The 23,088-nt window shown below is 38.7% G+C and overlaps 1 protein-coding gene across 1 annotated transcript in view; it reads right to left on the reverse strand.

Moving 5' to 3' along the window:
- Positions 1–23,088, reverse strand: part of lrp2a (low density lipoprotein receptor-related protein 2a) — a 248,832-nt gene that overhangs the window by 181,012 nt on the left and 44,732 nt on the right. The window contains 9 exon segments of the mRNA XM_039757567.1: positions 2,385–2,501; positions 2,591–2,710; positions 4,037–4,276; positions 6,074–6,355; positions 6,458–6,595; positions 11,034–11,164; positions 14,865–14,990; positions 19,113–19,305; positions 21,026–21,229. Of these exon segments, the coding sequence (XP_039613501.1) occupies positions 2,385–2,501; positions 2,591–2,710; positions 4,037–4,276; positions 6,074–6,355; positions 6,458–6,595; positions 11,034–11,164; positions 14,865–14,990; positions 19,113–19,305; positions 21,026–21,229 (1,551 nt within the window).

Consider the following 23,088-nt stretch of genomic DNA (forward strand, 5'->3'; position numbering starts at 1 on the left):
GCAGGATGGGTAGAGGAATGGATGGATGGATTAATGGATGGAATTAATGGAAGAATGTATTCATGCTCCAAGCAGGGCCCCAAGGTTCTCCCAAATTAGTTTCATTTTAATAGTGGATCAGGTATTTGTTATCTACTGTAGATTTGAGCATGTAACATACATTAAAAATTACTTTGAGGCAGTTACAGTATAATTTCTATTGTCCATTACATTTTCATTGATGCCGCTGTTGCTTTACAGTATTACAGTAATATAATACATTTTGAAAAGAGACAGTTAAATGAAGATGTTTGAGCATTTTGTAAATGTTAGGAATTTTAAAAACACTGTTAAGAACAAAAATCAGTTCAAATCCAACTCAGTGTATGTCACACTATCAAGAACTAAAATGACAAAACAGTAACACCTTAGTTATCTTAAATTAAATTACACACAGGTTAGGCTCCTACCTGGGAATATTTTATCTGAAAGCAAAGACAGAGAAAAAGAACAAGAAAGAAGAATAAGGATGAGCATCACATTCAACTTGTTATAAAACACTGGCAGGCTACAGGCCTTAGCTAACATTGAAATGAAAGCAAACAGCCATAGATTTGCACTTAACCCTCCACCCCTCATAGATGCCCATTACATATATAAATTGGATCCTTCAGCTAGGAGAATATTGCATATCAAAGTCTCATTTCATAAAAATACAAATTTTAGGAATACAGTATGTAGCAGGTATAGTTAATGTCTGGAAAAATTATTTAACTGATTAAATTGAACAGTTCAAAAGCATTAAAGATTTTTTTGTCTAAATGAAATGAAAGGATAAGTACAGAACCCCGTAGGTGTCAAACAAAAAAAAATATATATATGTATATAAACATTCTCATGAATTAGTAACTCGTTCAAACGGATTGTTTTTATTTTTTCCCTGACTCTTATTTCAGTAGTACAGAGCCCTGTTCTGTATTAATTTGTTTGAACAGATTATTATTTTTCCCCCCTTGCAGTCCATTTCTTATTATGCAGCCCCAAACTGTTTTCCTGACATACGGTTCAGTGAACCCAAAGTGAACAAAATCAGTGAACTGGAAGAGGAACCAGTTTTGAAGAACCCAGTTTTGAAGACCACCGCGATGACATTTTTTTTTTTTTTGTGGAGTCCAGAAACACAAGAGAAATCACGAGAATAGATTTATAGATTTTTCTCCACGAACATGATATTTCTGAATCAGTGGTGTAAACGTTATTAGAATAAAAACAAAGTTTAAAATCTATCCGATAGTGGCACTGAACAGCATAGAAGAGACTGAACCTATTGGCTGGCGATAACTCTTCCGGTTCTGGTTCACTAAACTGCGTACCAGGAAAAATAGCTACTGAAATAAGAAAAAAACAAAAATAATCAGTTTGAATGAACTACAGTAATTCATTCAAATGAGTTAATAATTTTTTCAAAAGAGTTATTAAATTGCTTGAATGGTTTACGACCGGATTTATTTGTTTTCCCCTGACACCTCAAATCTGAGTTATTTTCTCATCATGGTCATGTTAATTTTTCACTGGAATTTGTGATTTTAGGGGAAACATGTTTTAAATATTTAAAAAAAATACCATTTTTGGTTTTGACATGTAGATTGGTGTCTTTAGACATCACAACACAAATTAAAAAATTCATCTCATTTAATCTTCTGAAGCTGTTTTTCCTCGTGAGGGCCGCAATGGCCACAGGCCAAGCAGGTCAGCCCAGACTTTCTTTTCTCCACCTACAGATTCCAGCTCTTGATGGGGAACTCCCAGGTGTTCCCAAGCCAAGTGGAATGGGCTACTCTAGCGGAACTTCATACAGAATTATACCCCCCCTCAGCTAAGAGCAGTAGGATGTGTCTGCAGTGGGCATGTGATCACCAAAACTGGATAACAGAACAGTTGAAAAATGTCACGGTGGTAACAGACAAAGCAGGACAGCCCAGACTTCCCTTTCTCCATTTATAGATCTTGAAGGGGAATTTCCCAGGTATTCCTGGAAATTCACAAAGCTTCAGACAACCAACCTCTAAGCATGTCTAAGGTGCACAAGCCCCACAACTACAGTGATGAGACAGTCTAAGGTGGGGTCAAAAATTCAGGAAATGCCTAATATGTTAGAAATTCTGAAGTTAAAGTAAACTCATACTGTGAATTGTCCTGTAACTGCAAACCAGAAATTCCCTCTCGTATAACACAGTCTGTCTAATCCTAATCCTGACACAACAATAAAACAAGTGATCCCAAAAAGCAGAACAACAAACAAGGTGCTTCACTATTCATTTTATAGACAAGATACTCCTATCAAACAAGACAGCCCTGCATTGTTTACTTCAGAAAGTACAATGTAAAAATGTAACAAAACTCACGGCAGCCCGACTCGTCAGATTGATCATTACAGTCGAACACCCCGTCACAGCGGTAGAAGGTGCTGATGCACTGGTGTCCATTTGCACACTTGAATTCAGTTGCAGTGCAGTTGTAGGCTGGAAGCAAAACAGAAAGACATGACCTTAACTACATACTCCAAATTAAAATTTTTATTTCATACCCTGACTTACTTAATTTTACTTACTGCAGCCTTGCTCATCTGCGCCATCCGCGCAATCTCTGTCGCCATCACACGCATAGCTGGGATCGATACAGCGATGATCTGGACACTGGAACTGTCCCGGATAGCAAGTGCTGGTAAAATCTGAAAAAAAGACAATTTGCGGTCATTGAAGAAGACTTTGTAGTTTAGCAGAATTTCCGAGATTATTGTGACTGTATGCTTTTTATTAGTGTTATGTAACAGTCTGAATTCATGTGTCCTGTATGTTTTACTGCTTTTTTTTCATATATTCTAGTTATTATTTTTATGTGGTTTTTGTTATGTCTGTATTTCTGCTTTGTATGGTTTTAAACGTCCTGATGTTCTATGTGCTTTGTGGGTGGTTCCCCAGGAGGTGGGGCCACTCTGACATCACTGCGTCTGAGCCCGCCTTCTGACTACTTAAAGTCCAAAAGAAAGGAGTGCAGGCAGCAGTTTTACTGAAATCTATAGAAGCATTTCTCAGTATTAATATTCCTTAACTTTTTAAGTTGTTTTTCTTACTGTATTTGGATTGTGATCATTGGATTAGTGGATTGGGACACTGTTACTATAGGATTGCCTTTAGGCAACTCCTTTTGCCTCATTTTTGAGTCTACTTTTTGTTATTCCCTTTTGATAAATAAATACCCTTCATTTATAAAGATTTTGGGTTGCCTTTATTTTTTTAAAGATTCTGGGTTTTTTGGTCACAAGCTGGAGTTTTTGCTTGGCTTTAGCACATTAGGTAGTTTTTCAGCTTTGTTGAGCAGCTTCCCCATTCTGAGGCCTAGCTTGGCTGAAGTCTACTGTTGCTGTGAAGAGTAAGCTGAGCTGATCCAGGTTGGCCATTTGAGGTTTTTATGAAGTCCTCTAGCAATTTTCGACATGTGTGAGACTCCATGTCAACATAATTAGCCCCCGCTAAGGTCAAGAAAATGACACTGGAATTGACACTGGGAGGATACATGAGAAAAGAACCACATGGAGAAAACATGCATGTTATGATTCATTTTTTTGTACCTTTCATTTGGTGATCTATATGTCAAAACTGAAAATTTTTATATGCAGGGAATCTGACTTTGACATCCTTTATAATGTAATAATATTTATCTCCTTGCCTCAACACCACTTTTTAAATTGCAATTGGGTATCGTACTATCAGAACAATAACAGCACACATCTGATGCCTCTCTACACGTGACAGGAAATGAGTCCTGTGATTTGTTTCCACTAGAGATCTTTATTTAGGAACTAAATGACATATGCACAACTAAATCATGAAAATGCATCTAAACGCCATTGTGAGTTTTGCTGAGACTTTGATTTTGTGCAAATTGTTTTACTAATCACTACTAATCAGTTGACATGAGGGACAAAGACGCTTGCTTGCGGCCAGCATATGGCTGACTCTTTGCTATCTTGACATTGCGCATTTGTTACACTTACTACAGTTCAATTCGTCAGATCCGTCGTCGCAGTCGTTGTCTGTGTCACATAACCAAACAATTGGGATGCAGCGTCGATTGGCACAGGTGAACTGGCTAGGTGTGCAAGTGGCCGGTTCATGAGTTGGGCAATTCTGCTCATCACTCCCATCGGAGCAATCGTTCTGTCCGTCACATTGCCAGGAACGCGGGATACACTGACGAGTAGTGCAAGTGAAGGCCGATGGGGAACAGGTGTTATCTAAAGGAAAAGAACAGAAGGTGAGTAGAATGGCGAAAGCACACCACTAAGACCCTTTTCCTTCTTTTGTGGTCATTGTATTTGATCCTTCTTAATTGACAGCAAAGTGGGTTTCACAATATCTTAGAGGAAAAAAATCATCCATCCATCCATCCATTATCCAACCCACTATATCCTAAATACAGGGTCACGGGGGTCTGCTGGAGCCAATCCAAGCCAACACAGGGCTGAAGGCAGGAAACAAACCCCGAGCAGCCCACCACAGAGAAAAAAAGATCATTATTTATATTCTTAAGGTAAGCAGATTTTTTAAAAACTGTTATTAAGAGATGCATAATGTTACCAAAAACTAATAATTAAATTGATCTTACATAACCAGTTGTATACAAAATAGTACCCTACATCGCTTCACAACTTGGACAATCAATGGAGAAATGGAAAATAATATAAATATCATTGACACAATAGTATAGAAGGTATAAATGATGATAACCCACCAATAAATAAGTAAAAGGTGCTCTAAAAATGTAACTTATTATTATGATTATTAACTAGCTGTTTAAGGCCATGCTGTAAAAAGCCTGGGCTCCTAGAAACCATGGATTCTGACACTTCAGTCAATCAATCATAACGGTTGTGCATTAGCGGCTAAGTGAAGTTCTCTTTCCTCTGCAGTTTCATTTTGCCGACCTTCTTGCCTCCGTTGTCTATCAGTGACTGACTGAGTTTCTCTCCAAGGAGGTTTTGTTTAGCCAAGATGATTGCCTCGCTTGTGTATTAGCAGCTAAGCGAGTTTCTCTTTTCTCGGCAGTTTCACTTTGGCGATAGAGTCGATTTCTTTGAGCTTCACAATGTAGCCTCACACTTCTAGGCTGCCTCGCACTTCTGGGCCGGACAGACAGACACACATACTTCCACGCATAGACGTTTATATATATATATAAGATAATAAATAAAGGATAAATATGTCACGTCATTTTCTGAGCACTTAATCCAGACCAGTGCTACAGGGTGAACTCGAGCCTGTTCCAGCTAGCACAGAGCACAAGGCAGGAACAAACCCTAGACAGGGAGCCAGTCCATCACAGGGTGAGCACACACTCCAAACACATACTAGGGCGAATTTAGTGTCAATACTGGAAATCAAAAAACCATAAAACACATTAATGTACCATTTGGTGCCTGGTTCATAATATAACTAATCCCAGCGTGCATTACAGTCTAGCCATTACATTTATCACATTCATCAAATCCCTACAAAGAGATTATATACATGCCAAGACACCCATCACCCCCCATGTCTCAGGACATTCACCTTTTCTTTACATAGTGTCACGCATGCATGCCTGAAGATCACCTTCTGGGCTCACCAAAGTTATGTGGTTCCACCCCGGGGCAATGTTGCTAATAGTCTTTCCTCCCTTTTCCCTCATAGTCTTGAGAAACTGCCCATTTAGGGCAAAAGGGCCAAAGAAGCCCTGCCCCTTCCAGTCTGGCTGGTATAAAGGAAAGATGCTCCTAGGAAGTGGTGTCTCAAATTGGACCTGACCTACCACGTGGAAGGTCATACAGATGCTTGGAAGTGTACACCCAACAGCACTTGCTGATCTTTGCAGCATAATCGAGTGCATAGTTTTGTTTACTTTATTTGTTGTGCCAATGAATTAAACAGGGTTTTTTTTTTTCTGGTTGGCACCCCATTTAATTTTGGTCTCACTTTATGTTACCCCTCACCCCGCTACAATAGGAAAACATAACATTCAACTTTAACAAAGTGAAGTAGTTTGTATTTCCTACTTTGAACTCCACAGTTGGCTTCATCACTGTTGTCATGGCAGTCATCCACCCCATCACATCTGAAGTGCTGTGGCACACATTTTCCGTTGGAACAAGGAAAGGAATTTTCACCACACTGTGGGATTGGTGGCTGGTTATCAGGATCATCAACACAGGTCTGCTGATTGGTGGAGAGTTTCATTCCATAGGGGCATCCACAGATTCTCTGGAAATTGGGTACTGGGAAGCAAAAGTGACTGCAGTCCCCATTGGGATTGGCTGGTCGGTTACAGTAGTTGGTGCCTATTAAAAGAATTGAGAGTAAAATGAAATTTACAAACAGAAAAAAACTTCAGAATTTTTTAACGCATACAAATAACAAGTTTTTATTTTCCTCTGACATACCAGACTGGTAGTTTGCATTGTAGGATTTAACATGCATTATACGGCTGATTCCTCTCCGTATGATGGTCGCATCTCCACCATCTGTTTTTCTTACACGAATTATTCCACCCAGTCTCCAGTCAGTGACATAAGCATAAGCTGAAAAGAAGGAAAATAAAAACAGCCACATTCTGTTTAAACTCAAGGAAAAGAAAGCAGATCAACGACAATCGAGCTCTTCTAGAATGAGCACCAGAGCGATCACAACAAGACTCCATCCTGACACTGACAGGAGCTAAAACCTCCTGAGCTACTGGGTGAAAAAAATCTTCATGCACCTAAACAAAAAATATTCTCAATAGCTCAATAAACTTAAGCATTACCTTTAAATATACACACGGTTTGTAGAACTCTGTGCCCTATGGTGCAATATTTAAGACAAAATTTTATTAAAAAATTGTATTGTGAAATGGGACAAAAACAAAATGAAATGTGAACATAAATTATTAAATGTGTCATAAAATATGTTTTGTTTTGCTTATTATTTATGTATTTATTATGAAGAATAGTTTTGGATGATTATCTATCTTTGAAGATCTTTTTATGTCTTGTGATTATAATTAAGATATTATTATTCATTATTATTTGTGTTCTCCCAAAATGTCATTTTGTTTTTTGTGAGATGCTTGGTTTGATGGTTGCTTTACAGCTACTAACAGCAACGTCAGAGGTCATGAATCAAGTAATTTTAGGGCTCACAGGGCATAAAGGTCACTATATAGTAAATCCCTCATTGCACAAACAAATACAAGTTTTGTTGGCAATTATTTCTTTTATTCAATATTAGGAATATCTCACCCTTTCCTGATTTGTTGACTACAGTACGTGTTTTGTTTCACATTTTTGTTTTCTTTCCAGATTCGTTTTTGATGTCCTGGCTCTCTGAGTTCTGCTTCGGTATTTACCTCCCATTTATCTCCAAATCTTTTCATTCTTTCTTCCATGACATTTACTTGGTTGTTTCTTCATTTACTGTATTTGTTTCAGTGACACCACACACAATTTTAAAACACGCAATAAATGAAAACGGTCATTTTTCTCCCATCAACATGTAGTGTTAGGGCTTTGGTGAATACTGTGTTTTGTTTGGCGAATCGTTAAAAATAACTAGGGGCTTCGCCTCCTGCTCGCTTCACTCGCCAACCCCCGTGGTTGGTTTTCCGGATACACACTTTTAAGATTTTTTTTCTTTGAATTGTTGCTATTTCATTAGTTTCACTTTTATTTCACAACTTCGGTAAAAAAAATGCTGAATCTTTTAAATGAGGTCCATGAGACTTGTGTTTAATGACTTTGTACCATAATTCAGGATAGGTTTCTCTGTTTGGAATTTCAGCACAGACAAAACAATCGACATCATCAGCAGTTAATCATTTTTTTTTGCAAAGTAACCAATAAATACATTTGAGGTAAACCCCATTTTTGAAATTCTCTGACTTAAACTTCAAAACCTTACAATATTTAAATACTTCTGACATATCACCTATGTCCATATATTCGATCTCTATTCGCCTTTTCATTATTTCTCCGAGTAATCATTTCTCTTTTATTGTGATATTTACTTTGTTTGCTTTGATACTTTGACTCTGCTTTCATATTTTGTTTCTTTCTCTGCATGTGTTTCGTGCCTACGTTTTTTTTTTGAGTCTTTTGGATTCCATTGTTTTCATTATCTCAGACCTGCTCTGCATGTGTTTGGCCCCCTTGTTTTTAAACCTCTTTATGAAGTTTTACTTTGTTTCATACTCTTTGTCTTCTATTTCTGACCTCGCTTTGTCCTACTTTTTTTTCAATGACTCCTAGGGCCATATGCATAACGCGTGCGTAGAATTCGCACTATAACATGATGTACGCACAAAAGCCGAAATGTGCTTACGCACAGAAAAATCCAGATGCAGGAATCTGTGCGTACTCCAACTTCCACGTTCTTCTGCTCCATAAATCCCAGTCAGCGTGAAAACTAACGCTCGTGCACGCGCTTTATGTAACGCCCCAACTCCTCCCAGAATTACGTCTCTTTGAATATGCAAATCAATATAAATCGCCCTTAAGCTCAGCCTTCTGTGAAAAGACAATGGGAAAAGCACGAGGGAAAATATAAGAATTTCAGCGAATACCAAGTGGAGGCAAAGGAAAAACATACTATTTGTTCAAATAAACCGTGGTATAATCAACAAAAGGAAGTTGATCGAGTGACATAGCGTGTTGGAGAAACTTGAAAGCTCACGTTCACAAAATTGCACAGTGCGGAAATAAAAAGAAGTCACATATCAAAGTCGCCGTGAAAAGGTGAGTTGTAGCCCACTGTCTGAGTGTCATATGAAAGCTTATTAGGGTACAGAGAAAAAAGGCACACGGTGGGGAAAAAGCATGAAATGTCAACTTCAATCTCGACATTTCCACTTTTAATCACATAGTTTATTTTGTCATTAAAGTAGAACATCATAAACTTCATCTTAAAATCATTTAATTAACCAGTTTCTCAAATCCCATCGTAATTAAAGTAGCATGTTAAATGCTTTGTTTTGTATTTGATTTTCTATGTGCTCTATGTGTGTGAATCACCTTGTGCTTCTTAAACCGACTCTCTTCCTCCGACAGGACACAGAATCCATTACAGTCGTGATATTACAGATCTTTGAGTAACTAAAATACTGAGATGTATACGTGATATCATTTTCATGATGATAGGAGTTAAAGCACGTTATTAAACATGGGTTTCACGGAGCAGTGATTGTGCGCGACCTTCAATGAAATAATTTATTGCAGCAGTACTCAGGGGCGGCTCTAGGCTTGTCGCGGCCCTGGGCAGAGAAGGAATCAGTGGCCCCTTTGCCCACCAATGTCAATATGGTATCTTATTCACGGTGGATGGCCATGTCCATTGCGGACACTGCATAGCCGCCTCGTGCTCATGACAAAAGCGTTTAACTTTTGTCGAAATTTGCTGCTGTGTTTTTAGCTGTGTTGTTATTTTCTCTTTCTGTTTTATATTCAATATATATTGGCATAGCTGCCCTGCAGTCCTTGCTTTTCTTTCTCCAAGTAACCAATCACCACACAATCAGCTCTGTAATAGATGTTAAGCCATCTTTAAGCTCAGAGCACAGATTCTTCAAAACGTTTAAGGAACATTGAAATATCTTCGTAGTACATGTTTAATTATTCTGTCCTTTTCTAGGAGGACTGTTAGACTCATTGACTTGACATTGAATTCCTGTGTATGGCTGACTAGTGTGGAGTAAACAGCGTCTGTAACGGTGTTAACATCGGGCGAGCGAATGCGCAAAGCAAAATACTCCATTTTTATTATTTATTGCGTATTAGTGCTGAATCTGACTCTAACTTATCGAATTCCAATATTAATGCAAGTGATCTGGAGATCAAAAAACAAAAGTCAGGTGCATCAGCTGTTCGGTCCCGAGCTGATTGTGCAGCTAACGTGCCTATGGCAATGTTCGCCCTGGGAGGACTACACAGACATTTTTTTTTCAATTTCTGAATTTTATGCAAACAATCTGGATATCGAAAATGAAAGACATGCACCTACATCAGCCGATTGTTTCCCAGCAAACTGTAGTGTGTGGGATGCCCAGAAGGACCAGAGGAGGGATTACACCTCCTCCAGACCACAAGGGGGTGACCGCCCTGGTGGCTTTGAGGACCACGGGAACTGAGCTTGGAAGCTTAACCCTATAGGGGCCCGTGGTCACCGCCAGGGGGTGCCCCAATGTCTGGAGAGCCCTGGTCCTCAGCCCTTCCACTATGCTGGGGGGAAGATTATCGGGACACACCTGGAGCACATCCGGGTGATTATAAAAGGGGCCACCTCCCTCCATTCGATGGCTGGAGTCGGGAGGATGAGACAAGGTCTTGGAGGAGAGGAAAGGAGGCGGCTTGAAGGGAGGCGCAAAGGCATTGTGAGGCCTGGACCTCAGTGGAGTTTGGGGGTTTTGTTGCACTTATTTGTAAATAGTATGTATATTAAACATGTGTGGGTTGAACAAACGATGTCTGCCTGTCTGTGTCCAGACCATATTCCACAAGTGCTGCACATGCTCATGACGCGCCTATAGCAAAGTTCGCCCTGAGGAGACTACACAGACATAGATCCATGGGAGACAAGCTGGCTACTGGACTTCATTAAATGACACGCCATGCCTTTGGAGACTACAGATTACCAGCCACTTGACTATTTCAAGCAGTTTTTTTTTTCCAGAAGGTGCCTTTCAGCTTATGAGTGATGAGACAAACAGGTATGTAATAAGTATGTGAATCTGCATACTGTAGAGGCTCATGCAACATTAAACAGAGTGACATTTGTCATAAATAAATATTTTATGTTGATTTATGTGCAAAAAAATTGCTTTTGGTGCTTTTTAGAAAACTGAGCTTTTTTGGAAAAATATTTAGCCTTGGGACAAAAGGAAAAAAAATATTTAGTCATAGAAGAGTTGAAGACCAGAATGGTACATGAAACTAACCATGTTTAACTGCTTAAAAAAATGTTTAATAAGAAAGACAAAATGTTTCTTACCTCCAAATATAGTCATGCCAAAAGGATGTGACATCTGGTTAATTCGTGGAAGAGTCCGTCGATCGGCACCACCAAATGTGCTGTGTTCAATTTTATCAAAGAAAGCATCCACCCAGTATAAGCGAAGAGCACTGTAAGAAACCATGTGGGAATTTAATGGAAAAATGGTGGTTTGCTCTGTAAAGGTCTGGTTATTCCAAATATCTGTCAAGTCATACACTAGACCCTCTTTATTCATTTATGGGTTACAGAGAGGTGGACAATCAATGCATGGTTCCCATAGGGACCAGCAGGATAATTCCTAGTGGGCTGCTTTCTCTTAACTTAAAAGTTTCCTTACTGCAGTAATACAATTTTTTTTCAAATACACAGGGATTTTGAGTATCTGGGAATCAGAATTTATAGTTACTTTTATGATATATTCTTTTAGTGTGAATCCATTTTTGCTGTCATTTTGTTTTCTAATTTCTGTGATGCCATTTTTTTGTGTGGGTGCCGTGATTTTGGGTAGCAATTGCTATGGTGTGGATTCTGGTTACTGGGCTACATCGTTTGAAAGTCACATTACCTTATTATATTAGTAAAGTAGCCCTCTTTAAGCCAGCGTTTGCATTGATAGTGTGCTAGCAGTACAAGGTTTTTATTTGTAATTTTTTTAGGAATATCTAGAAAGGGGGCATTATCAGGGTCGGAAAATGGTCAAAACCATACAAAATACTGCAAAGTATTAAAACCAAAGTGAGAAGCAAACATTGAAGTAAAAAATAACAAGGGTGCCGACCTAACAATGAGAAATGAAAATAGTAGTGATAATAAATAACCAAGATGGTGGCAAAAATGGTACTTAAGAGTCTATAACAACAAAAGTAAACTCAAATCAAAAAAACAAATAGAAGATTCAGAATCTAGAGCTCAAGAAACACACAAAATGAGTGTTGAGCTCCATAAATTGAGGCAGAAAAATACATAAAAAATGAATAATGAATCTATTCATAACAGAGTCACGCTAGGTTCCGTGACTAAAGCCGATGTCACAATATGTGACTTTTTGTTGAGAGGTATGTCATGTCACTGTTCTCATTGCTGCACCATGTCAAATTACATAATGGAAAATCACAGCCCATGTCACATTTAATAATCGAGTGCTGATCTTCCAGCATAGTTGTGCCTGCCCCCTTTTTTGACAGCCAATAGCATTCTGTCTGATAGAGCTGGTGCTGTACCGGTGCTATATAAAGGCGTTTATAGCTGTGATGTGTTCAGCCGCAGTTTCTTCCCTTTTCTTCTTTCTCCTTTCTGTTTTAGTACATAAAACAGGAGACATCAGACAGACAAGCGTTTCTTCTACTTGTGAGGTTCAAAATATGCATATTCCTTGTTGCTACATTCTATGCATTGTACTTCCGGTTGAATGCTAATTGGTTCTCAACTCTTGCATCCAAAGAGCCTGCCCCTCTGACCAGAGAGACCAAATCAGACCTGCTTGCTTTTTATCTTAGCCAGTCACTGACTAGTTGGTCTCAGTCATCGTGTATGTCACGTTAGACAGTCAACGTCACAGGAGCATGCAGTCGACTGCCTCCGACTTATTAACATTATGTAAATAAAGGCAAGACTGAAAATCGCTGGAAAAGTTGTCTAATGTAATATAGTGTTTAGATTGTTAATAAAGCTTGAAAACAATTTGCATGTGTTTTTTTTGTTTTTGGCTTTCTGTTTTGATTAGTGTTTTTCTAAATTTTGCCTACAATTTGGTATTGGACTTTGTTTTTCCCAACATCGACCCTACCTGTTTATTGAACAATGTATTCATGAACTACACCCGATGCCAGTGCTCTGAAATCGCAGCACCCATAGTAAAGCAAAGATGGCATCATGACATAATAGTAGATATTAATAACTTTTCAGATTCACTGTGAAACTAGATACAAATATAATATTCCAAATCTTTGGGTCCCAAAATGGCTAAATAGATGTACACCTTGTAAAAACTTTATACAGGATAATTCAAAAAAAAAAAAAAAAAAAATGAGGAAAATGACCTGTCATAATAGTTTCATTCAATAGAACACAAAATGTGAGCTGAAAAGATATCTAGAAATAATTTTCACATGTCCTTAAATGCTCTTCAGCTTTACAGATATTTAAAATATATTTTCGAGATATCTCAAAATAGGCTCCTCAGTATTTTAAGAAAACTGTAATATCAAAGAATAACTTCCTGTGCATTGCAAGATATCTGAAATGCCTCCTGAAATATTACACTTTCACCTCCTAAGCATTTTAAGATGTAAATTTAGTAAACGTTGCAATCCTGACCTGCTCTGGGTAGAAATTGAAAGAAGAAGTCTGTGACTACAACAACTAGGGTTACTGGGTTCGTAGTCCATGACAGGGTGAAGAGTCAAGAAGAGCCAGGTGAGGTGGTCTGTGCGACCCTGAACGCCTCAATCGGGCACAGGCCTCTGAGAGAAGACCCAGGAGCAGACCAAGCATACATTTGAGGGTTTATATATCTCGACTAGACTTGAAGAGTATAAGAATTTAACAGTAGGAGCCAGAAGAAGTTGCTAAGGATGTTGTGACCTTGTCTGTCTTTGTCAGAGATATCTTAAAATGCCACAAATGGAAGAGAATTCTCTTTTAAGGTATCAGGAAATTAAACTGAGATATCTAAAAATGTATCTTAGGCACACTACTTAGTCCACACTACTACATTTTTATTAAAAAATGCAGACATTAGTTTCCGTTTTTGCCTTTCATCCACACTACCCCAGCATTTTTAAGTGGAGACTTGGGAAACGCACTCCAGATGCATATAGCTTGTGATTGTAGTGTAGATGTGTGAAAACAAAGAGTTTTGAAAGTGCAGACTGATTGGTTTTGTGCCTATTACACAGCCCCTTCCTGATTGGGTCTCACACATTACCACGTCATTTTCCCTGAATAATCACCTTTCACAGATAAAAACCAACTTAATGAACTAAGAGAAGTTGCTCTCATGGTGCTTGTGTTTCTCATCTGTATGCATCTAAATTATATTTTGCACAGTTTAATTCTGAATTAATTTGCCAAAGGAAAATAATTTACCGGTTACTACATGTTTACAGTAAATCCTGTTGCCAGCAGTATTATCATCTTCCCAAGGATTTTTCTGCCGATGCGTGAATATCCATGCCATACGATTTTTCAGTCATTTTGTGTGGGCAGCAATACTTTTAACAATATGAAAATGGTAATGTAGCTGGAGATCGTTTTTGCTTAAAAACAGTGTCCTTAAATAAAAATGTAGTAGTGTGGATGCATCCTTAGGCATGTCAAATATGACTCAACGTGAGGACATCTGAAAGCAACATATTTTAATACAAAAAAATAGCAACCAAACCATTTTAAGATATTCCAAAAGTATTTCCAGATATTTCAAAATTATTTCATGTGTAATTCATCCATCCATCCAGCCATCCATTATCCCACCCACTATATCTTAACTACAGGGTCACGGGGGTCTGCTGGAGCCAATCCCAGCCAACACAGGGCACAAGGCAGGAAACAAACCCCAGGCAAGGCGCCAGCCCACTGCAGTGTGTAATTCATAAGATCCAAAATGCATTTCAAGTTATCCTAAAATGACTAAACATATAAAATATTAATCTGAAATACCTCAAAATGCATTTGCTATTTTTGAAATAAGACACTGGCTCTGGCTCACACAATGTAGGGGAACTGAACCAGCAACCACATGGCCAATTTTCCAAAAAGCATTTCTATTCAACAATAAAATGATTAAAAGAAACATTGAATGAGATTGTTTTCCATTCATTAAAAACTCACCTCCAATCAATTGCTAGACCATTAGGCCAACCTAGAGTAGTGTTCACAATTGACGATGCGTGAGATCCATCACACCAGGCTCTCATGATTTTGGCAGGACGGAACCAATCAGTCCAAAATATGTAACTAATAAAAACAAATGTGAAAAATTATATTTGTCAAAATGTATACAGTCTAATTAGAAGATTCAGTAAACCAGCACTCAATCTTTACATTTTTATACTCCAAAGCATTTTATAAACCAGAGTGACACAACATTATACAAACAACCAACAGCATGTCATTCAAAGCCATACATTGCATATCTTTATCCATTTTTATTCCAGTTCATTCCAGTCCAGTTTTAAGGAGCCTCCTCTGATCACAGTGACAGACACATCCTCAACAACAACAACAACATTTATTTATATAGCACATTTTCATACAAAAAAATGTAGCTCAAAGTGCTTTACAAAAATAAAAATAGAAGACACAATAAAAATAAAAATTAGTCAACTATAATTAACATAGAATAAGTAAGGTCCGATGGCCAGGATGGACAGAAAAAACAAAAAAAAACTCCAGAGGCTGGAGAAAAAAAATAAAAACTGTAGGGATTCCAGACCAACATTTGTAAATTAGCACATAATGCTAATAAGAAAAAAGAAAAGTCACCAGTAAGGCTGAAAGGTTGAAGGAAACTGGTGCGGGTTTGGTGGTCTGGCGTTGCTAGATAAGTGTGTGTGTGTGTGTTCACCCTGTGATGGACTGGTGCCATGTCCAAGTGCTGTCACCGACTTGATGTGATGGACAGCAGCTTCCCTGTGATCCTGCTGACGATATACGAGTTTGAAAATGGAAGGATGGATGGATTAAAGCAGGACCTACCAAACTCAGTCCTGGGGACCCACTGTGGCTGCTGGTTTCTGTTCCAACCAACTTATGTTTTTTTATTGGACTCCTAGCCCAGTTAAGTAAACTGTTATTTCCCAGTTTCTGTGTTTTGGAGTCAATGGAGAAATAGCAAAACTAAGCTTGGTAAATTTTTATTAACATGTACTAAGCACTTATAGGGGGACTTTTTTTTTTTTTTAATTTTTAACAATTTTCAGCCAGATTTTCATTCTGCTTTTTCAGGTGTTCTGACTGTTTCATTTATTGTTATCTACTAATTAGTGGGTCTGATGCTAAAGTTATTGCAGCCTTTCATCATTCAGTGCTGTTTACCTGGCTGTCAGTTCTGTTTGTCTCTGTGGTGGCGGCCGGCGCCACCACCAACCTACTCAAAGCACCATGATGCCCCAGCATTGATGGACTAAAAGCCAGAAGTCCACGTGATCATCATCATCATCATCATAAATACAAAGAGGACTGTTTCATTTATGTTAGGTAGATTGCCCAGAGTAGCAGGGCGGTCTCATGGCCTGGAATCCTGCAGATTTTTTTTTTTCTCCGGCCGTCTGGAGTTTTTTATTTTGTTTGTTTTTTCTGCCCTCCCTGGCCATTGGACCTTACTCTTATTCTATGTTAATTAATGTTGACTTATTTTATTTTCTTACTGTGTCTCTTATTTTTCTATTCTTCATTATGTAAAGCACTTTGAGCTACATTTTTTTGTATAAAAATGTGCTATATAAATAAATGTTGTTGTTGTTGTTGTTTTAATTTTCTTTATTAGGATATAATGAGGGGTCCAAACTGCACACAAAACAATAGGACAACAACAAAAGAGAGGTAAGCATTTAAAGCAAAAGTAGAAATATTTCTAAATGTTTTATAAATGTAAAAATCATACTGCTGTGCTTTTTGAAAGGCAGAACAAGAGAAGGGAAAAAAGACCAGCTAAATAAATGAGATCAATTATTATCATTAATTGTAAATTTGGCTGGTATAAAAACCTGCAGGTACAGTGGGTCCTCAGGACTGAGTTTGGGAACCACTGGAATAAAGCATCGCTGTGAAACAACTTCAAGGCACATATTTATTGTAGCTGTAGCACACAGCTCTCTCGTCCATTCTCCAAATTAGCTTCTGTTATTACAATCTACTCTAGCATTCGTCGGAGGAAAAAGGCTAAACTGGACTCCAGTCCATCTCAAAGCATATTCACGCACTGGAACGTTTTGCAGTGCTGAGTAACCTACTGCATGAACTGAAATATGTGAAGAACTGAAACACCAAGTAAAAAATCACAACTTCACAGTTAGTGGCCAAGAGGATAGTAGAGTAGTGAAGCAGTGGTAATAATCATTGTGCCAATATACTGTGCCATACATTTGGCCCCGAATATTCTGTTGTAACTCCCACTAGGATGATGCAATCTGAACCAAAAAAGTACGCTGTATACCTTGACGTACGTGTAATCGATTCCATTACATAATATTATAATATAATATTATAATTATTATTATTAATTATAATTGTAATGCTGGAGGTGGTTTCCGTTTTCTGCTGAACACATTTCGACGCGGCACTCCATGTTCCTGAACATATCCTGAATAGCAGCAATTTCACGTTGGATGTTTTCCTTCAAATCTTCCACAGTGCGAGGTTTGTTCCCGATAGACTTTTCCTTTGAGTATACCCCAAAGGAAGAAGTCTGGTGGTGTCAGATCCGGTGACTGTGGTGGCCAAAGCCGCTTTGAAATAACCCTGTTGCCGAAGAAGGACTCAATTTCTGCCATTTTTTTTGCTGATGCGTGACACGTTGCTCCATCTTGCTGGAAGTAACCTTTCGTTAACTCATGATCATCCAGTTTATCCTGACATCACTTAAAAGAATTGGTGACCCAATAGGTTCACACCATGAGAACGTGCTGCTCAATATTGTACACCAGCATCCTGATGAGAAGTCGAGTGACTGAGTGAACGGGTACGAGCGGTGTGCGCCCAGAAGTTGCAAACGGAGGTTAAACGTTGTGACGGCTGTCCGGCGCCAACCTCATCAGTCCGACGCAGGGACATCCCGGCTTGTTCAAACCTCCACATACTGAGGAGCATATTGCATTGTTTCATTCAGATTGTTTCTTCCTAGCGAGAGTTATTACAGAATATTCGGGGCCTCTTTTGAGTGAATCTCCCTGTATTACACGTAGGAAGTAAAAATGTTAGGTCTGAATGCTGAAAGTACACCTGGTGAGAAGGATTAAGGAGTCATAGTGGACTCTGTGTTATCAACTGCCAGACAGTGTTCAGAAGCCATTAAGAAGGCTAACAGAATGTCAGGTTATATAGCGCCCTGATGTGTGGAGTACAAGTCACAGGAGATTCTGCTCAAGCTTTATAACACACTGGTGAGGCCTCATCTGGAGTCCTGGGGGCAGTTTGGGTCTCCAGGCTACAAAAAGGACACAACAGCACAAGAAAAGGTCCAGAGAAGCGCAACTAGACCAAAGACAGGGCTACAGGGGATGATTAAAAGAGCTGAGCCTTTTCAGTTTAAGGAAGATTAAGAGGAGACCTGACTAAAGTGTTTAACATTATGAAGGGAATTAGTCCAGTGGATGGAGACTTCAAAATGAGTTCATCAAGGACACGGGACACAGTTGGAAACTTCTTGAGAGTAAATTTCTCAAAAACATTTTTCTTTACACAGAAATCCAGAGATATTTGGAATAAGTGACCAAGTAGTGTGGTGGACAGTTGGACTTTAGAGACTGTCAAAACTCGACTTTTTTTTTTGCAGTCCTCCTGGCTATCTGACCTTACCTTTTTTTTCCTTTGTTACATATTCTATAATATTATTGCCAAATCTTGTTTGTTTATGTTTTATATTAACTTCTTTTTATTTCATCTTGTAAAGCACTTTGAGCTGCATTGTTTGTATGAAAATCCAGCCACTATCCAACCCGCTACATCCTAACTACAAGGTCACGGGGGTCTGCTGGAGCCAATCCCAGCCAACACAGGGTACAAGGCAGCAAACAAACCCCCGGGAGGATGCCAGCCCACCGCAGGGCAGACACACACACACACACACACACACACACACACACACACACACCAATCAAACACTAGGGACGATTTAGGATTGCCAGTGCACCTAACCTGCATGTCTTTGGACTGTGGGAGGAAACCAGAGTACCTGAAGGAAACCCACGCAGACACGGGGAGAACATGCAAACTCCGCACAGGGAGGACCCAGGAAGCGAACCCAAGTCTCCTTACTGCAAGGCAGATGTGCTATAGAAATAAATGTTGTTGTTGCTGTGGCTGAAAGAAGGCTCAAAGAACAACGACACTTTTATTTGAACAATTGGCCCAAATTACCCAATCTCAGGATGCACAACTATTGACCGAGGGCTGTTAAGGTTCTGAATAATCGCTCTTCTGGATTTATCCGCAAGCTTCATCACCGAGATGCATCGATAACGAGGGTCTGTCCAGTACAGGTTCTTCGATATCCAGTCATAAGCCAGATCTTCTACACTCTCCACCCTGTTGGCTGCAAGGGTTTCCCGGCCTAAACAGAGAAACCAGAGGTATTATTTCAAAGAGTTTAATCCTTTAATACCTTTTCACTTTTGTCCTTCTGCAATTTCTTTTCCGATAATAAGTTAGTATTATGTGCTAGGTAACTCCAAAACAATGGAGTTCTTACTTGTACTTACTCTCATAAAAGGAAACAATATATTTAAATAAAAGGTTATTTAAAAAACTGACGTTTTCAACAGTATTCAACAGTGTTTCAACATCTAGTATTTTATTATATGGAATGAAACAGAGGAATCATATCTTGATAACAAATGTTTATTCTCATGGCCTAATTGTGCTACAGTTGAGGTAGAAATGTGCTCAAAAATGCAAAATCATCTTTGTGAAGGAAAGTGCATTTGAAGCATCTATCTAGGATTTCATTTAGATGGGATGATTTGTGTTCTTTAGTTATTGTGTCCAACTTCCTGACACACACACAGACATCGCTCTGAAAGTAGCTTTTAAAGCACTAACGAATGTACACGACAGAGTGTTTTTATGACAATGACTGGCATACTGTTGTGGAGATGAACTGAGAAATGAGTCCCATTTAAAATACAGGACAAATTAGGATTTTTAAAAAAAATAAATCGAATAAATAAATAAATAAATAGAGCAAGAAATATGGGACCTCCTCAGGAAATATAGGATGTCAGGTAACCCTAGATAAAATAATCTAACGTGGAAGAATGGAAAGAGTAACAAGCCATTAAATTAAATAAGATTTGTTATTGCCAAGGATTGGTTTGTAATTCAGCAATCGGGTTGGAACAAAAACCTGCAACCACTGCAGCCCTCCAGGACTGACTTTGCAGACCCCTCCTCTAGAATATTCTTTCAGCACGACCCCAAAACGTTTATTCGTTTCGTGTTCTTTTCCCTAAAATTTGTTTTAAATGAGCTTAACCATCTCCTCACAACACTCCTATCTTTGTGGCCTGCAGATTTGCCATTTCTGTACGATCAATCTGTTTTCAGATGTCTCGTATCTGGTTTGATAACATATGCTATGGTTAGATGGCTGGGGAGGAGAGGAAATTCAGCTCACAGCTATTAACATTTACAATTTATGAATCAGTCAAGGCAACTCAGGAATGCTGACCACAAAATTTAAGTGTGTGGATGATTATGGTGTGCCAGATGAGTTCTCAGTGGGCTGTGCCCCTTTTCCAGAGATGGCAGGTGGTACTTCTTACAGTGCATACAACACCTTAGCAGCAGCCTGTTACACGCCTGAAATCCTGTTCAAATGTGACTTTGAAATTAACAGTTCTGTTTGTACCTTAGTTTTTGTTTCATTGCCTCACTTCTTATTCTTGTAATCTTGTTTTCAAATAATGATTTGCTTTTGGCCTTCCTTGTAGTTTATTCCCATTTGGTATGCCTATATCTGCTGTATGCAGATGTATGCCAATCCAGTCAGAAATTGTTGACTGAAACTAAACTAATGGCATCTTGTGAGACTTTTAGGTGATGATGACGATGTTCATCTTGTTTAACACTTACAAAAAAAATTGGCAATAAAAATGGGTCCTCACTGCTGCTGACTACATTTTACTCACACACCAAACACGGCAAAAGAACTTTTTATGATTAAAGACATTCAAGTGGAAGTACAAGGTAACTAGGTGCATGATATGTACAATTTTTCCACTTAAACAGTCCTTAACGTACTCTACCATAAATACGATAATTTGACCACCTACCTGTTCCATCAAGTTTCTGTTTATAAATCACATCCCTTGTTGTGTCCGAAAAGAAAATGGTCTCATCTTCTGCGCTGTAATCGACTCCCACGAAATAAGAAGGGCTGTGAGTAATAGGCAGGACAACGTCTTCCTGAGTTGAGAGGTTAAAGGGTATCCCACGTATCGCCAACTGGGACGAAAACAGCAGGAACTGACTGAGAGCTGCCAAAAGGGACGAGCAAAAAATGAAAACACTGGTGGAGAAGCCCTTAACATAATGGCAGATGCTATACAATAAAGTCAACCCATTTCTGTGATCTGTTTGTGGATCCCATAAAACAAATCTAGGCTATTCATTTCACGATTCATTTTTATGACCTTAGAGAATACTCCACCCAAAAATGATATATATATATTTTGTGCGTGTTACTTACCCATTGTGTTTTGTAGTGATGATGAGCAAAATGTTTAATCTCATATTCATGGATAACAAAAATGAAAATGTTTGCGAAATAATAAAATCCAATGGTGACCTATGCTTTACAATGGCAAATGACACAAAAAACATCCATGGGAAAAAGAAAAAAAACCTCACATGACTCGTGTCAGATAATGCGTGTGCCGGCGATCCAGTCGTTTGCTCACAACATGTACAACACATGCAGTTTTTGCTAAAAATTGTTAAATACAGTCAGACACCAATTTATATTGCCGACATTATAAATTGGTTGATTATGCTGTTGGAATGTGATTTGTACTTATGACTGAGAGCCTTAGCAAAAGAATGGGAAAATAATGTTCTAGAAATTTCCAAAACCAGCCACATTAATAAATCTTGTGTTATTATTATTATTATTATTATTATTATTATTTCACAGGGCCTCATATGTTTTCTGACTTGTGGAGGGCCCTTTTAAGGTTTGCTTTGATCGGCGTGGCTCCACATGGCTAATTGTTATGCATTCGGGCCACACCGCCTTCGTTACACCAGTGTTTTTTGACCTTTTTGGTTCTGTGACCCAGTTTTGCCTTTTGAATCTTTGCAAAGCGTCTTCTTGATGAACCAAGCACATTTGGGGGTCCCCTTTGGTGAAACGAGCTCACTTAAAAATATATTGTGCGGTGTTGGTGATTTAGGCCTGTGTTTCTTAAACTTTTTTTTTTTTGTGACCCAATCTTGCCCATTTTAGTGTCTTTGGCATCCATTCCTTGTTGAATGTAGGGCCGATCGTCAATGCTGGGAGAATCAGAGCCGATCCTTAGAGCGGTTGGCAGTTGACGTCCCCTTTGGAGAACTGTGGACGATAATCGGTTGCGGGTTGATTAAGGAAGATCGTTGAAGCATCTGTGAAGCATTACCATCAATACAATAACTCGGGGCTTAACAGTGGATGCTTGTGACCCATTTTGGATCGAGACCCACAGTTTAAGAAACCTCGGCTTAGGCAAAACCAAAGCGATTCACTCATAAACCACTTATGAACCAACAACGGCAATACTGTATACGACCCACCAACGGCATGACCCAGTGGTTAAGGAACACTGCCTTACATGGACCAGGTGTTCGGACACCAAGACTTGAACATCGGTTTGTAAAACTTCATATCAGCAGTTACATTCTGCCTACTGGTGACCCACACCACACCCACAGAGCCTGAATTGCAATAACCTGTCCACTCTGTAACCAACATAAAGCCAATCTGATATACAGCCAAATGGCCATTCCTAAATGGAGCTGTAAGTTGGCGCATAACCGTAAATACTTCTGGATAAATCAGCACACATCATAAATGGGAAATGCACATGGAACTGACTTTTTGAATTAAAGATCTGCCTCTTCTCATCTTTCATTGGTCAAAAGTTCATGTGTTCGATTTAAAATGCCAGTCCAAGGTGATTTGTGTTTTCCACTTATGATGTGTGGTGATTTTTAAACAATATTTTAGGTAAAAATATATGGGTTTTGCATGCTGTGAGAAAACAACTGGATTTTACACATGTGCATTCTGTGACATGAGCAACTTCTTTTTCATGGATGTTTTTCATATCATTTGGTGTTGTACAGAATTGGTCACCATTGA

The sequence above is a fragment of the Polypterus senegalus genome, chromosome 6, assembly GCF_016835505.1.
Source record: "Polypterus senegalus isolate Bchr_013 chromosome 6, ASM1683550v1, whole genome shotgun sequence".
NCBI classification, from domain to species: domain Eukaryota; kingdom Metazoa; phylum Chordata; class Cladistia; order Polypteriformes; family Polypteridae; genus Polypterus; species Polypterus senegalus.